At 53.1% G+C, this 17,460-nt stretch overlaps 1 protein-coding gene across 1 annotated transcript in view; it reads left to right on the top strand.

Moving 5' to 3' along the window:
- The window catches only part of PCNX2 (pecanex 2), a 201,457-nt gene that overhangs the window by 172,273 nt on the left and 11,724 nt on the right, over positions 1 to 17,460 (top strand). Inside the window, exons 26-28 of the mRNA XM_037060255.1 lie at positions 8,417 to 8,670; positions 12,797 to 13,030; positions 14,151 to 14,263. Of these exons, the coding sequence (XP_036916150.1) occupies positions 8,417 to 8,670; positions 12,797 to 13,030; positions 14,151 to 14,263 (601 nt within the window). The remainder of the gene's footprint in view (positions 1 to 8,416; positions 8,671 to 12,796; positions 13,031 to 14,150; positions 14,264 to 17,460) is intronic.

The following is a 17,460-nucleotide window of genomic DNA, read 5'->3' as shown; positions in this document are numbered from 1 at the left end:
CCTTATCCGTAAAATAATAGGTTCTCCATTCAGAATCCTTAACACGTAGTTTTTCTTTATTTCCAAATGCCGTGACAAGCCCGTGGGAGAGACGAAGCCTGTCTGGGTCGCAGGTCTGGGGAGCCAAGGGGCTTCGCTGTGAGCGTTGGGCTTGCCTGTTTTAACTCCCAGCCCCCGAAAGGTGGTCTGTGGGGAAAGGAGGACCCCGGACTCTGAATGAAACACTAACAGAAAGTACCCAGCTTCTGAGGAAAGTGGCGCACCTTGGTTTTCTCGGCTGTAAGTGGGGCAGGATTGGAGGAAAGAAACCATAGTATTCCCCGAAATAATTGTTACATATTTCAGTGTTTCTTATACTTAGGCTCCACACCTGCCAGATGTAGCTACCATGTGTACCAAGTGATTTGGTTCATCTGATTTTCAAAAAAGCAGATTCTGGACACTTTTGTAATCTGTCAAGCCTCATTAGACAAGTGTGATAAAGGAAAAGTACTGATCTTCCATCCAAGGGACCAGAGCTTTCTGCTGGGCCAGTAAGTTGCTTTCGAGACTCCAGCCTTATTTATTTAATCCTTAAATAATTTTTTGTTTTTTATTTACACTTGGCGCACAATATTACATTAGTGTCGGGTGCCCGACACAGTGATTGGACTGGCATGTAACTTAGGTAGTGAGCGCCCCGAAAAACCCAGTGCCCGCCTGACACCACGCCTGGCTGGGTGTCCCGATGGAAACGGGGGAGCTCACACCCGCAGAGCCAGGCTCCCTCGTGCGACAAAGGAGATGCCACCTGAGAAAGCACTCTTTAAGTCGACCATCACGTCACTGCAGACATGCGTGATGGTGCTGAGATCGGTGCTGTTTCATTGAAAGGTGTTATAGCTCATCTTAAATCTCACTTGCCACACAGGCCCTTGAAAAAATTTGACTCATCTGGGCAGGTCGTAAAGCGCCTTGAGGCTCCTTGGAATGTAAAATTGCTATCATTAAAGTTTTCCGCTGTGGCCACAAAATGAAACAGGATATAAATTACTCTCTGGTCCTTTGTCTTCTCCCGCTGCTGCACCTGGGCCAACTCACTTCGGGTTCTCGGGTGACACTACACTTCAGGGATGCACGAGGCCTGGGAATCGGGACAAGGGGAGAGAGATGGGGCAGTGAAACAGTGAAGAACGAACTCATCCGGGGCTCCACGGACCAGTCCCGTCACTGGTTCTCGCTCTGCTCTGTGGCCTCGGTCATGACTCTGGGAACCGTGATCTGGTTCTTGTTCTCCTCTGGGCTCTTGTTCTCCTCCTCTGTGGTTGGGTCCATTTAGAGGGGAGGATTATCACATTCAGAAACAGGATGTCTAATGGGACACCTTTGTGGTGGACCCTAATGGCTCCTCCTACTGTGGAGAAGCCACTGTCAGAGACCGTCCCAAAGTGGACAGCCTGACCCTTCTCTGTCCCTGGTGGCTTCAGGGAAGCGAAATCTCTGGAGTCTTTAATGGCAGGGAAAGCTGGATTCTTCTGAGTCAGCATGCAGTGGCCAACAGCCTGTAGGAAGACTGGATCCAGTTCACACCAATGAGCGTAGAAACCACTGTTACCTTCCCCGAGAGTGGCGACTTTCAGTCTTTGTCATCTCACGGCACACATACGGTAATTACTAAAATTCTGCGGCACAACAAAAAGTATCTTTCTTGCCGATCTGACAAAAAGAAATAGGTAGAATTTTGATTCATTCCCACGGGATGCTTATTGTTGTGTTGGCCATTGCTGCCTTTTTATTGGACCATCTAAGGGACGAGAGGTCAGTGCCCCTGACTAATTAGGCAGGCATTCCGTGTTTTGAACATTCTGGAGGCACAGCACTGCCTGCTGCGGCACCCTGGTTGAAAATCGCTGCCCCGGAGGCTCGCGGATTAGGAATTCTAGTGTTTAACCTTGGAATAAAAAATTTCAAGTACATGATTTTAGCATTACTTGAACCGTGGGTAGAAAAATAATGTCTTAAAGACATTGAAATCTCATTCTGAATTTTATTTTTTGGGGGGCAGGTGTTAAAGTACATGGAGGCTGTCTGAAGTATAACATTGTTACAATAGTTTTGTCTTCTCAAAAATTGAATCTGGTGAAGTCTAACACGTACAGGGTCCCCTGCCATGGCTGGGAGCTGGGAGCAGGCGACCTGCGTGTCCCTTTAAGCTCCTGCTGTAGGATTCTTACCCAGAGGAGTGGGGGAGGGGGGTGCAGGAACTGAGAAAGGCATCCCCATGACATTGACGCTGCAGGATAAGTTTTGGGAGAAAATCCCACTGTGACCTTCCTGAAAATGACAGTCATTCAGAAAATGTAAAGCCTTCTCTGGCAGTATTTCATTCATTCACAAAATAGCCCTTGACACAAGCAGCTGGCAGGAGGCGATGGCCATGTCGATTTCCAGCCTGAAGAACATGCCGCGGATGCCCTCGCTGCACGAGTGGCCCATGTTAGTGGGGAATAAGGGGCGGCATCTCCTGCAGGAGCTCGCTGGGGCCGAGCCCAGCCTCACACGTCTGTCTGGTGTTCCCAACACGTGACACACAGTCCGAGCTGCGTGATGTCCAGACGTCCACGGGCATGAGCTGCTCTGAGCTCAGCAGTGACCAGTGTGTTATCGGATCACCTCCTCCTTTGGGGGCCCCCAATTCAGGAACGATCTCTTAACCATGACCTCAGAGAGGAGTACATTTTATGTATTAAACCAAGGCACACCCCAAAGAGTGTCTGTAAGTCCCACCTGCAGCTTGGAAAGCACCGGCTAAGCCATGTCTGTGCCCAGCGGCAGCCCGTGGGTCGTGGTAGGACTGACAGCATGTCAGGGGAGCCCAAGCTTCTGTCTGTCCATCCTAGCTGCCCCATCACTCAGCTAATAGAAAACCCCAGCCTGGTGCCTGGCACACCGGGCTGATGAAAAGTCACTCCAACAAATCTGGCAAAGTGATTGTGAGACACTGTTAGTGTGTGACACCAAACGCAGTGGTGTTGATGACACTGGGGGGTTTCTGGGGACTCCAGCTCATCAGATTCTTTGGGACAACTGAGCGTCGTCCCTCAAGGCACTCACACTATGTGAGGAGGAGAACTGGAGAGCCGGGGCCAGTCTTTAAAACATGTCACGCGTTGGGCTTCAGAGAGCACCTCATTGCCGGGAAGCAGTCAAGTGAGTGGGCCTCGTCTTTCGGTGCAGCATTCCTGCTGCAGGGGACCCTTTGAGGTCCCCATCACATAAGGGTCCCTTGTCTCCATCATTTCCTCCGACCTTTTTGTGGGTGGCCTGTACTCTCGTTCCTTTTCACCTGAAGTGGGACTGCGGATGGTTCATGTCCACCGCTGGCCTCTTTTCATTGCCTGCCGGTTACTGTGGAATTAAGTCAAGTGTGTCCATAGGAGTCAGGTTTCCAGGCCAGCCAGCCTGCCCTGAGTCCCATGCACTCCCCCTCCAGCGATCCTGGTCCCTGGCCCGGGCTTCCCAGCCAAGAAGCACCTCACCCATGGGGTTGTTCGGGATGGGCGGGGGAGGCTTGTGCTTGGCGTTCATTTTTGGTGGAACTTCTGTTCCAACAACTGTTCTTTTTGCATCCCAACCTTCCTAAGACAAAGTCCCTTCTGCCTTTAGCCTGGCAGTAGGCGTGACTGCACTGACCGAGGAGCAGGCAGGAGCACTCCCTGCTGCTCAGTGCACGGAAGTGTCAGAGCCAGAGGGAGGGAAACGGTCCAGACCGAGGGCTTTCTGAGAGGTATGATGTTCTCCCTGTCTCCGCAAGTCTCTCAAGGGTGCATGGGGCCACACCGCCCTCCAGACAGACACGTTTATCCGACTGAATTGTTTAGGCTGTAGAAGTGCTTTCTCTTTTTTGCATGTTGGTAGTATCAGAATAGCTCAGGGAACCTTTCGTACAACGTCATGAAGGATGGTGTTCACTGTATTACATGGAGTTCTCTTTACGAGGCTCCTGGGGATGTCCTCTCCAGTGCCTTTGCCACAGATAACTATGATTCCTCCAGACCATTATTTTGTTTTTTGTCATAACGATTCAAGTTTTCCTTTTACATTGGTTACTTGGAAGCCCGAGTGATGTAGGGCACCATAGAACAGTTACTGTCTCTCAATCAATGTAGGTAGGTACATATTAATAAAGGAGGGGAGCAAAGGAAATCAGACATTATTAAGCAGAATCAACTAGGGTGCATAAGCCTGCTTGCTTTACCAGGAAGTTACAGCTTCACACACTGCCCAGGGCACCACCCGTCCTTTCGCGCAGATCACGGGGGAGGGACAGGACAATAAAGGGGAGGTGAGCCCCTGTGCGGTAGGAGCCAAGATGGCGGCCATAGAGGCCTATCTGTCTAGCCTGGAAAAGAGCTCGCATTGGATTAGAGACCCAATCCCAAAAGACGTGGGGAATGGATTGGTTCGGAGGTGAACCTGTCAGAAGCCTGAAAGCTTGGGAAGTTGATTGGTTCTTTTGAAAAACACCTGGTTCTTCCCAAGCTCGAGATAATATATATAGTCCCAGCTAACGAAGTCTGTCTTTCCATCTCTCGCCCCGTGACATACCCTCGCCCTGTTTATTGGCGTGTTCTCTTTCCTTAGCCGCCTCCTGGGGCCTGGGGCAGGCTGCGTGGCTCCCAGGCGGTCTGGACACAGACTGAACTAACGGGATGGGAGAAAGGCCGGGCTGGACTAGCCTCAGTGTGGCATCCAATCCCTGGACTTCCGCCCTATTTGGGGGCCTGATGAGGGCAAGACTGGACTTTGCCCACGATGGGGTGGGTGGAAATGAGACCTTGGAAACCCAATGGCACCCCTTTGATTTTGCCCCTGGCACACAAATAAATCCCACCGGCAACATCTTAACATTATTCTGGCTTCTTCATATTTTTCTTATCCCCATTTTCACTTAAATTTTATCATTTGCTTTCCTACAGTGTGTGCCTTTAGAGAATGACTTCATTCCTTTTAGGCATTACATGTGAATAAATAAATACACCAGTCCGGCCTGTCTCTGGTAGATAGGGCACAGGGCACTCAAGGGGTGGGACACAGTGCTTGCTCCTTGGGAACAGAAAACAAGAGGAGGAAAAGGTCAGGAGGTCAGGAGAGAGCTGCCAGCCAGCCGGGGCAGTGACGGCTGCCCCCATTTCAGCCAAATGCAGGAAATTGGTATGTATCCTAGGTGGCAAGACGTGTGAGATCTGATAACTACGTTTTCAGCTCAGACACTGAATATGCACAGCTTTGCTGTAATTAGCCTTTCTGTTCTATCAGAACTGAAAGAACCCAAGGTTCTCTCAAAATTTATTCTGAAGATATTTATCGCATGCCTCTGTGCCCCACTGACGGAGACCGTGAAAACATAGCAACCTAAACGATGTCATTTCGGGGAAAACACGGGACAGAGCCAGCCAGCCGGCTCACCCACGCTTATCTCCAGAAGCGGTGCTGAAGGTCACCAGGCAGGGCGCTGACCCTCGGTGTTCCCATGGGGGGCATACGCCCTCGGTCCTCTGAGCCTGTCTGAGCAGCATCTGAGCCTTGATTTGCATTGGAACAGCAAAATGAGTGCATATGCAGAAATAATGCGGTTTTGTTATTTTTATACTTTTCTACAATGTGCTCCGTCCGGACTGTGAATCCTTTGTTCCCAAGAGAAGGTGTGCAGCCCTGCTTGGATTGCTGACTATGAAAACCCTTTGGTGTCCCTGACGTCTCTGTCAGGCCTACCAGTCCCTCGTGGCCAGCTGTTGCCCCCGCCCTCCGTGCATGCCCAGGGGGCCTCCCAGGGGGTGGCAGCAGCTCATTTCACTTGGAAGGCAGCCGCCCGAACGCCGTGTCATCTAGTGCACCCCTGGGCACAGACACACTTTTCCCAGTGTGTTCTATGGAAGGGAAACCACAACAGCCGTGGCATGCAGCCGACGAGATCCGTGGGGCGGCTGGATGGAGAGGAGGGGGAGGGGGGGAACTAGAAGCAGCTGGGACGTTCCAGCCAGGCCTGTCCTTTAACGCTGCGCCAGTGCTGCCAGGTGACCTGAGTGAAGGTCACCCCGTTGTGCTTCTCCCCGTGCAGTTTGTTTCTGAGAACTGCCTTGCTCCTTCCGTGGAAAGAGAATTTCTTCCTAAATCACATTGTTGATTCGCTGCAAACTGGTGCCGTGGGTGCCACTTGGGGGTCCTGAGGTGGCTCCGCATCCATGGAGCCCAGTGCCTGCAGGCCTGGTCCCTGTGGGCAGGTCACTGAGGACTCGGCGGTCACTGGTCACTCTAGGTGCCCAGCACACATGGTCAGAGTTCCTCACTGCTCTCACTTCACCTGTGTATTTCTATACCACTGTCCCAGAGGGAGTGAAGGTTTCATATTGCAGGAGCCAAGAGACCCTTGCAATGTTGAAGAGAGAGTGCTTTCCAGCCCCGGCTGGCATAGCTCAGTGGATTGAGTGCAGGCTGTGAACCAAAGGATCGCAGGTTCCATTCCCAGTCAGGGCACATGCCTGGGTTGCAGGTCAGGTTTCCAGTGGGGGCCACTCAAGAGGCAACCACACACTGATGTTTCTCTCTCTCTCTCCCTCCCTCCCTTCCCTTCTCTAAAAATAAAATCTTAAAAAAATAAAAAGAGTTGCTTTCTGCTAAGACCCAGAGCCCGAGAAAGACACACGGAACCGTAAGACTGGGATCAGCCCTTCACTGCTGCACTGCGCTGCACAGCCTGCTGGCTTTCCCTTCCCTGGTCTGGACTCTTAGTGTGTGGACCGTTATCCTAACGGTTCTGGGTGTATATTACCGTTTGAAGGTTGTAGTTTCCCACTTCCGGTCTGGTAAGAGCATCTCGCTCATGGTTCTACAGAGGGCTTAGTTTCAACATTGCCTTTCCTCATCGGCCTCTGCATGGAATGTAATACCGTAAGTTGCCTTTGCCATGCATTTTCTTAGTAGGAGCCTGTTGCCTTGTGTACAATGAACTGCATAAGAATTCTTTCTTTTGATCATCAAGTCATTCATTCAGTCATTCCACCAACCGCTTTGAAGTACCAGACACTGTGAAGAATAACATGGGGCACCCCGAAAAGGGGCTCCTGTGGAAGTGAGTGGAGAGGAAGGTTTCGTGTTTGAGTTGTCTCCAAAGACACAGGGAAGGGCTCAGAGACTTACTCTGAAGTTGGCCGTGACCGAATAACCAATTATCCTTCCTGCCACAAAGCAGTTCCCAAACTGGGAACACAGAGTAATCCACTGTTCTCAGATACTGGGCAACGGAGAGTGTGAGGCTCTGCTCAGTGAGCAGAGGAAAACACGCACCGCAAGCTGCGTCCTTGCCCCTTTTCTCCCGGGAGGCGCTGTCTCATCTGCAGCACAGGAAGATGGAGCCCAAGCGGAGGGCCTGGTCTGGCCGCCCTGGGGACGAGGAGCGGAGTGCTGGGAGCTCAGGGAGCTGGCCCTAGTGGGTCAGGGCACCTCCCAGACAGGAGTGAATTTCTCAGGGCAGGAGCTGCAGAGACCAGTACAGGGGTCCCCTGTCGTGACCGGAGGGGCATTAACCTACCTGTGTGCAGCCAAGGCCTGGGGCGCTGTAAGCAGACAGAGAGGATGGAGGCCGGCCAGTGCTGAGAGTGGGGGTGCCTTGTCAATCATCCCAGGAATTCAACTGGGACCCCAGAAAGGCCCAGCTTTGGCAGGAGGGATATCGTCACCCCAGAATAGGGCTGTTCCAGACACTCCCAGCCACAGATCAAAAACAAGCTGCAAACTGGGAGCTGAGTCAGGATGTTGGCCAAAAAGAAGTGGAAAGGATTAAGAAGTACAAATTGCCAGTTGTGAAATGGCCACAGGGAGGCGAGGCACAGCAAGGTGCCGATAGTCGAGAACATTGTGATAACTATGTCTGGCATCCAGTGGGCACGAGACTCATCAGGGGAGTCGCTGCGTCCCTTGCATCCATGTCCAGTCACTGTGTTGTGCACCTGCTAAATGAATAGGATATCGTAAGTCAGCTCTAACAGAAATTAAAACGATTAGTTTCAAAAGGATCAAGCTGATGGGCAAAGAAATTAACTGCTTAGCAGAACGTAACTCTCTCTAGAGGAGGACAAAAAAGCCCAGACTGTCAACACTAATAACAGCAATCTCCCGCATATAACAGAAGTTTGTGGGTATGAAAAAAAGCAGAAAAAATGAGGGGAGAAGAGAATCTGAATGACACGAGTGAATAACAGGGTTCATGATCACGGAATCGTGGCTCACGTGTGGGTTCTGTCTGCACCGAGAATTGAACAAACCCCCGACCCCGAGCCTGTTCAGCGCCTCCCCCCACCCAGTACAGGATTCCCTTCTAAACACTCGTTTCCCTCTGGCTTCTCGCTTTAACGCCCCCACGCATGTGCTCTGCCAGGAACCTACTGCCAGCAGAGAGAGGTGGAGGCCATCACGGAGGGTGACGAGGACGACAGGGGCTGCTGCTGCTGCAAGCCGGGCCACCTGCCCCACCTGCTGTCCTGCAACGCGGCCTTCAACCTCCGCTGGCTGACCTGGGAGATCACGCGGACGCAGTACATCCTGGAGGGCTACAGCATCATCGACAACAACGCGGCCACCATGCTGCAGGTGTACGACCTGCGCCGGCTCCTCATCCGATACTACGTCAAGGTACCACTCGGGCCCAGACCCCGGTCTGAGTCCCAGTGTCAGGTGGGCTCAGGACGCTCCGAAGCGCTCGGTGGAGAGCTAGATTTTGAAGCTCAGCTTCCACACCCGAGGCTCAGCTAAGTGCGGGCACCCCCGGTTCTGCGGTTTAGCCTCTGGTTCGCCCCAGAGCCGTGTTCCGATGGGCAGTTGGCTTTCCTGCCCAGGTCTGTTCCCTCAATTCCCGCACAACACAGGTTATGCTGCTCATGAGCGACTGCAACACCCTGAAAACATGACCAAGCCGTGTTTGTGTGAGTGTCAATGTGGATGCTCAGCGAATTCCCACTTTAGAATTACCGGCATTACTTTTTAAGCTAAACTAAACTAAAAAAATATAGCTACGAGAGCATTTTCTCTTCACTCCTGTAAAGACTGGTCATGGATTTCTTACTTGCTCGTACCCCTAGCCGCCCAGTGCATACTCCACTCAGAAAACTGGCTGGTTTGGAGTGAGTGTCCTGGAGAACAGGCAGCAGTTGGCCAAGGGCGCAGAGTGACATCCAGGTGGAGGTGTTTGCTGAGGGGAAGGGCCCCGCAAGGTCTGCCGCGGCTCAGAAAGTCCCTGTGGTGGCGCCTGTGCTGCGGGAGCACTGTAGGGGGGAGGGGGGCAGTTCGGGACGGTCCTCAGAGGCTCCACAGTTTAAAGCCACTGAAAATGAGGACACTCATCACCTGAGACCCCAAATGCCCTTTGAGCCAAGTCTGGGATGGGTGGTCCGGCAGCCATGAGAACATACAAAACAAAACCTAACTGCCTGACTGTCCAGGATTTGACCAGCGAAAAGGAGGACACGGTGAAATTTGGGGGAGCTACCATGGGGGGCCCAGCATGTGTTTCAGTCACTGCCGACGGACGTTGGCAGGAAACAGAGGCAAGGCTGTGAAGTCAGAAGGTTGAGTGACTCTCATCACACTGACGGGAGGGCCCGAGGAAGATTCGTGGAACCAGTTTCCACGGTAGCGTATTGAAGACACGGGAGGGTGGTTCATTCTCAGCGGCTGGAGGGATGCAGAGCTCTGCACCCAGACCTCCCAGGAAACAATAGCTATGTTGCCCAGCCTTCCAGAAAGTGAGGGAGATGTTCAGAAAGCAAATCGGGCTCAGGGGGCTGTGGGCTCGTGCCTCCCAGCTCTGCGGACGTTATAAGAGAGGTTGCAGGAAGTTTTGCAAAACACAGTCAACTCTGGCCACCTTGGCATGTCACTGGCGTTAGGCTTGGCAGTGGGTCCTGAAGACCTGCGGCACACACACATGACACTTGTCTCCCTGTCACGTGTAAACGAGGGCAGCTCTGCTTCACCACTTTTAGTGTGCTTTTTTCTTAAATGGATGAAGGAAAGGACACAGAAATGAAGATCAAGAAACAGCCTGTACCAGCTGCCCCTCAGGGACTTCCCGAAGTGGCCACAGTATGCCCCACTGTCTCCCCTCGGCCGGAAGGTTGTCCCGTGCCAGTTGTGAGGGCGTCCAGGATGTGTGTCCTGGGCAGCCATGAACCCAGACACAAACTGCATGTTCATGGAGAGGGGAAGACAGATGTTAAATGACAACCAGCTATCTCTGGTACCGCCTGCAAAAAGAAGAGGAAGTATCCCTTGAGTGTCCCCTGTAGCTCATAAGTAGCCACAAGCTGGGGCCCTTGCAGGAGGGCTGGGTCCAGGGCCGACAGGTCAAGGTGACTGACCACCCATCCCATGAAGCAAGTGGCCAAGAGTTTCCTTTGGAGAAGGCAGCCGGGGCCAGCAGATGGGGTCTAGACAGGCCAGATGGCACCAGACATCCTGTAGCCTCAAGAACAGGGCCAGCCCCCTTGTCTGCCTTCTGGAGCCCTGCGCTGGCTCACCGTGGTCCCCACCCCACCCCCTCTCGAACCCTGTGTATTTTCCCTAGAAAGGGGGTGATGTTAGCCCGTGAGCGTCAGGCGGGGCAGGAGAGGCGCACAGAACGGTGCCTCCGCACCCAGCAGGGCGCTGCTCAGGAGCCGGGGTGGGGCCGGACCCATGGCATCAGGCTTCCCCATAAGTCGGGTAATTGCAGAGTTCCCTGTCCTGCCCGAAACTCTGATTCTGTGAGCCTGGAGTGACGCCCAAGCACCTGTAGTTTTAAATGTTTCCTAAGTGATTCAATGCACAGCCAGGCTTGGGAACCACTGCAGACAGATTCTCTGAACTCCAGATCAGCACCCAGGAAGGGCAGAGACTCAGGGGCGGATGGGGCCGAACAGTGTAACTCACGCCACATGGGCACCAATAGGCCTGTTCACGGGAGGCCACATCTGAAGACAGCACCGGGCACTTTCCTTCCCTTTGGCGAGGGGCTGCGCGGAACCCGCACGTACACCCCGGTGGAGCGCCGATAAGGCAGCTGCGGATGTGTCCAGTGGCTGCTAGAACGGAAGAAAGAGTGCCCTAGGGTGCAAAGTAATAACTCTCTTCTCCTTTGGTCTTCATTCCTGGGTGACTAAAATTGCCTTCGCAGCTCTAAGTTTCATGAGGTCAGTTTTACTCCTTTCATTATTTTTCACTGGACAGGCAAGTCCAAAACGAAAATGAAAAAGAGAAGCTTAGAATAATTCCTTTGCACAAAAGGATTTTTTTTTTAGTGTCCTAGTAAACTGAGTCGGTTCCCCAGCCCCCCACGAGTGTATTTGAGATCATTTCCTTCCAGGACTCAGGGCTCCCCAGGCCCCCCCCACCCGTTCCCCCTCCATTCATCTGTGTTTAAAACCCTTTCTCAGGCCAGGCCCCCGCCCTCTGCGGTGCCTGGATTCCTGCTGCCTTTGTTTCTGCCGACATTTGTAGAAAGGAGATGGGCTTATCTCTCGCCTTGCAGAAGAACCAGACGCGTGGGACAGGTCGGTCTGCCTGCCAGGCCCCCTTCCTGGCCTGATAGGACACTCGGATCTACAGTTACTATGAGGAACCCGGAGACTGCTGCTGGAACAGGCAGATAGGGTGAATTAATTCGGAAGGGGTCCAGCCTCCAACATGAACCGGGGTCTACGTTGTCAGTTCCCACCGTCCTTATTTATCTGCTTTACTGAGTGTCGTATCCGTGTCTCTGGTGAGAGGGGTGGGCACCGTGCCCCCTTGCACAGGAAGACTGAGCACAGAGCGGGGGTTTCTGCTCCGCAGTCAACACTGAGGGGTTCTGCCCAAATCAGAGGAAGGAGTTTCACCCTGTGGCAGTCACGGTCCTTGTTAACTATTCTGACTTCAGCGTTTCGGAGGTTATTTTCATTCGTCCTTAGCAATGAATGGAAAGGTAAACGTTCTGCTTCCGATTTGTTTATTATTCCTCTCTGGGGCGTGGGATTAGGACCTACCGGGGAAAACCAGACCAGAGGTTTGCTAGAGCCAGATGTTCGGACCGCCCGCATTTCTTTCTGCCCTTTGTACTTGTCAGCTGAGGAGCTGACTCTGGCCAGGGTCACAGCCTGTTGGCTTGTAGCTTCGTTTGGCCCAGCCACTTACCCTGTCACGCTCCCCGAAGCTGTATGTTACCAAGGGTGGGAAGGCGGCAGAGAGCCCTGCACATTCAGAATTCACACTTCCTGAACACGAGACGCGCACTCTGGCGACCGCCATAGACTTAGGTGTCGCCTGTCCCCTCAGCCCGTGGTTATTTCTTGTGCATGTACCCGTGCCACACCAGGTGCTGAGTGCTTCACATTCACTGTCTCGTTTAAAACCTCGAAACAACAGTGGGAAGAGCATCATCAGTGCGTCTGCCGCTTGGGGCCCTGCTTTTACTTCCTTGGGCCCCGTCCCCTCCCTACCTCCCCGGTTCCTGACCCTGAACGGGTATCTCCTATGTGTCCTATGTGTCTCTCAGCCCAGAGAGGGCTGGCTGTCATCCTTTCTCCCCACAGAAGGTCTGCTCTTCACACTTCCCTCACCCCCACGCTGCCCCTTAGGAATGAGCTCTGTCCACTGAATCTAGCAGGAAATACACATGACACCGCGTGAGCGAGCTCATGGCTCCTGCTTCTTTGACAGCAGCTGGCTCCAGGAGATACAATAAATAACGAGTCTTTCTGGCTTTGGTGTGGCTGCGAGGGCCCAAAACCCTGCTTTCTCCCTGCAGAGTATAATCTACTACATGGTGACATCCCCCAAGCTCCTCTCCTGGATCAAAAACGAGTCGCTGCTGAAGTCCCTGCAGCCTTTTGCCAAGTGGCATTACATCGAGCGCGACCTTGCGACGTTCAACATGAACACCGATGACGACTACGTGCCATGTCTCCAGGGCGTCACGCGTGCCAGCTACTGCAACGTCTACCTCGAGTGGATCCAGTACTGCGCGCAGAAAAGACAGGAGGTAGGGGCGGGGCCGCGGGCTGGAGCCGTCGGACGACTGCAGGTTTGAAAACCACGATAAATTGTACAGCCCATCTCTTTCCTGTGCTCGCTGGTGTGCTGTAAGAAAACATAGGGGAGAGAAAACATCAGTATTTGGGTAAACATGTATTTAAGAATTGACAGCGTTCGTGAGGGAGCCTTGAGGTTTTATTTCCCTGTATTCTGTGCTGGGGTCAGCGCAGGTGTAAGCCCCTAGCATGGCTTTAAAGCTCTGAAAACTTATTTGCTGGAAGCTGATTTCTGAGAGTTCTGCACAGAGGACATCTCTGTGAGACCCAGGGGGTCAACCACACAAACCGAATCGCGAACATGAAATTCTGTGAACAATCCGACGGCCCACACGACTCCTGCGTTGTTTCTGGTGCATCCTTGCTCCTGTGCTGAGGCCCCGTCCAGAGACGAGCACAGCCTCCTGGGCAGGAAACAGGGTCACTGGGGACAGTGACAGCCGATACAAAGAAGCGCGGGAGGGCGGGCGAGGAGGAGTGGACAGGGGAGAGGGGCCAGTGGAGGGAGGCGGCCGGCTTTCCTTCTCAGGGCCAAAAGCTGCATCCACTCGTGGGCGGAGTCTGCCACACCCCTGTCCAGGGCAAGTCAAACGACGACTCAGGCCAGTCCTTGACTTTCCCGTGAGTGATTACAGGCAGGTGGTGAGAAGAGCAGGTGGCGCCACCTGCACCCCTCAGGTGCGGCAAGGAGAACGCCTGCTGATACTGTCCCCACCTGCTGATACTTGTTGGGTGGTGGACAGCGTGACCAGGTGGGCCCCGACCGTGTGAAGGTGGGCAGTCTGTGGACTATAATTTCTGACCATCTTCTTCACCTTCATGTGCCATGTGCAAAATCCACATGGCACATGGTCAGTACGCTACGTGGTAGCTTCCTTGCTTAAGTTTCCTTGGCGTCACCAGCCACAAGGGAAACTGTACTTCAGGAAGCAGAGAGTTCCAGACCCCCGGCCACTCCAGCGAGGACTGGATGCGCGGACCTGAACTGCCTCCCGGGACTCTCCATTCTCAATTCCGTGTGGTGCTGTGGGCACCTGTGTGGCCCCTTGATTGACACCTCTGCTCTTTCAGCCTCCAAAGACCCTGGACAGTGATGAGGACTCCGCCCTAGTGACCTTGTCCTTCGCCCTGTGCATCCTCGGGAGGAGAGCCCTGGGGACCGCCGCACACAACACAGTACTCAGGTACCGGGGGGGGGGGGGGGGGGNCAGGAACCGGGGGGGGGGGGGGTGGCTGGGACAGGCGTCGATGTTTTCTGTGTTTGACTGATTTGTTTTCAACCATTTTCTTTTACCTGTGGACTGCTTATCCTTCTTGCAGGTAGTCCCTCCCATGGTAAATCCCACGGGCCTGCGGCAGGGCCTTTGCGGCCGCCGTGACCCCTGTGCGTGGTTGGGAGGGAAATGGCGCTAATGTGGAACAGCCCAAACCCCGGGATTCTGGGGCGTTGTGTGTGATGAGGGGCCTGGCAGACTTGCTGGGAAGATTAAGTGAAACCATGCCTACGAGTGCCTAGTGAAATTCTTGCTCCATAAATGTTACTTTCCCCCCATTTTCCACATCCCTGCTCTAGCCTACCCCACTCTGTGTGTTTCTGGGGGGCTGTGACTCACAGGGGGGCCCTTCTGCTCGGACTCTCTTTCGCCTGGACCTTNGATTTGTTTTCAACCATTTTCTTTTACCTGTGGACTGCTTATCCTTCTTGCAGGTAGTCCCTCCCATGGTAAATCCCGCGGGCCTGCGGCAGGGCCTTTGCGGCCGCCGTGACCCCTGTGCGTGGTTGGGAGGGAAATGGCGCTAATGTGGAACAGCCCAAACCCCGGGATTCTGGGGCGTTGTGTGTGATGAGGGGCCTGGCAGACATGCTGGGAAGATTAAGTGAAACCATGCCTACGAGTGCCTAGTGAAATTCTTGCTCCATAAATGTTACTTTCCCCCCGTTTTCCACATCCCTGCTCTAGCCTACCCCACTCTGTGTGTTTCTGGGGGGCTGTGACTCACAGGGGGCCCTTCTGCTGGCTCGGACTCTCTTTCGCCTGGACCTTCTCCCTCTGTATGGAAACAGCCAGTTTCTCCTATGAAAGAACGAAAACAAACTGAAGCTCTCTCCTGACCCTTCCAGCCTCCCTCTCCTTCCGGCACTCGGTCTTACCTCTGGTTCACAAAGAGTTCTTGACCTTTTGTTCACAGAGGACGCAGCTCCAAGCCCTGAGCTGCGGTGCCTCTGGCTCCTGGCCCCTGAGCCAGCGGCTCTTAGGAATTTCATCAGTCACCTTCTCACCCCCCAAATGGTGGCTGTTTCACACACATCTCCTTTGTACCTACCACTGGGGACCAGATGTTCTGAGCTCCGCTGTCCATTAGAAGCTCCTTGAGCCCTGACCGAGTGGCCGGGTTGGCTGGAGCGTTATCCCGCACAGCAGAAGATTGCGGGTTCCATCCCGAATCGGGTGCGTACAGGAAGCAACCAACCAGTGTTTCTCTGTCACATTGATATTTCTCTTTCCGCCGCCCCTCTCTTTCCCCACTCCCTTCCTTTCTCTCTAAAATCAATAACATTCTTGGGTGAGGATTAAAAGAAATTTTAAAAAGCCCTGGCTGCTGTGGCTCAGCTGATTGGGTGTCATCCTGCAAAGTGAAAGGTCCCTGGTTAGATTCCCTGTCAGGGTACGTGCCTGGGTTGTGAGTTCGGTGCCCAGTCAAGGGGCGCATACGAGAGGCGATTGACTGATGTCTCTCTCTCACAACAATGCTTCTCTCCCTCTCTCTCTTCCTCCTTCCCCTCTCTCTAAAAATACATAAAAATCTTTTTAAAAAAAAGAAGAAGCAGCAGCTCCTTGATTAGTTTTGTTAAAATCTGAAAGGCTTCTAAACCTCTTGAGGCCCAGACCCTCACCCAGTCCAGACCAATTCTACCAGCGTGTCCATGGGGGGACCACGCTCCGGGATTTACACAGAATGTCCGTGGGGGGACCATGCACCGGGATTTACACAGAATGTCCGTGGGAGGACCATGCACCAGGATTTACACGCTCTCCAGGTAGACTCAGTGCATGGTCTGGGCCACAAATCTTGCAGAACGAGGGAGCTGAACACAAAAAGTTCTCTTTAGCCTCCCCCGCCCCCCCCCCGGTTGCTCCCGTACTTGGGCTTTCTTTAGCACTTCTCTGTTGCAGTTTTGCTATCCTTTTCACATTTGACGTGAGTGAGTTTGTTATTAGGTTGGATTCGAAGCTTCTCAAGGGCAAAACCCACGTGCGTATTTATCAAACAACCCCACAGCCACCAGCGGTCAGGTGAACGAGTCCAGGGAGACTGTCGACCGTTTCTGAATGCCCGTCCTGCAGGGGGCGACTGTGAGTCAGGGCGCATGGCCCTTCAAAAAGGCTTCCTCAGCTTTGGGTAAGGCTGCAATGGTGTGGTTGACACTTCTCGTCATTTCTGGAGGCAGAGCCTTGAGTCACTGAGAGGGGAAGTGAGGGCCAAATTTGTGACATTAGCTACTTTTCCCACTCCCACATCCCGGAACTTTATGATTTGCTTCATAAGTGAGAAGTGCTAACCCTTAAGTAATGAGTGAATACCTGTTGTAGGAACTCTTTGCAAGGAGCTGATGGCGCCCAGCCTCTCTCTGCCCTCCTACCTGGCTCAGCCTCAGGCTAGACCCAGGTGAGCTTTCTTGTGGCCACCTGGGACTAAACGTGATGACCGGCTGAACGTCCGGCAGGAGGCCCACTGGTGGGCGTTGTGAACCTGGAAGGCCTGGCTCCTTGTTACCCTGCAGATGGGCAGCACTGTTTGAGAAAGGCTTCGGGGGCGGGGGGTGGGGGTAACTAAAAAAATCACAAAATGAGTGTTTGAATATGCGTCTCATCTGGGCAGGAGAGCTTTATTTTCATCAATTTGCTGCTTTTAGAAATTTCAGATTTTCTGTACCACTTGCAAACAAAACGCTTCGCAGAATTCACTCTTTCAGTCCCTACCTAAGATATTTTTCAAAGGCGCTGTAGTCTCTATCCAGGTGTTTCTTGCTTGGTCGGCTGTGTTTATTTTTTCCCTGATTAAGCACCAGGCTCACCAGCTGCTTTTTTAAACCTTGTTTTGATGGGATTTCCTTTGTTTCAAACAGTCCCTAATACTCCTTGACAGCTCTGCTCGTTCTAAGCCCAGCGATGAGATAAATCTGGGAATAATGCTCGTGGTGTTCCAGGGGGGCTTGGATTCCCCGGGGCTGGGTCACTTTCCTGAGAGGCCCCGCACCGCGGTAAATCCTTTAGCATATTTTCATTGCAGTCATTGACTTGCAAAGGATAACTGATTGTACGTGCTTCCCCAGGCCGTGCTTAGGAGAAGTCCGTGAAGTTCTGACTTTTTGGATATG

Source organism: Sturnira hondurensis, unplaced genomic scaffold (genome assembly GCF_014824575.4).
Source record: "Sturnira hondurensis isolate 20B ecotype Veracruz unplaced genomic scaffold, ASM1482457v3 Scaffold0011512, whole genome shotgun sequence".
Lineage (NCBI taxonomy): Eukaryota > Metazoa > Chordata > Mammalia > Chiroptera > Phyllostomidae > Sturnira > Sturnira hondurensis.
This window is presented reverse-complemented; position numbering and strand designations above follow the sequence as displayed.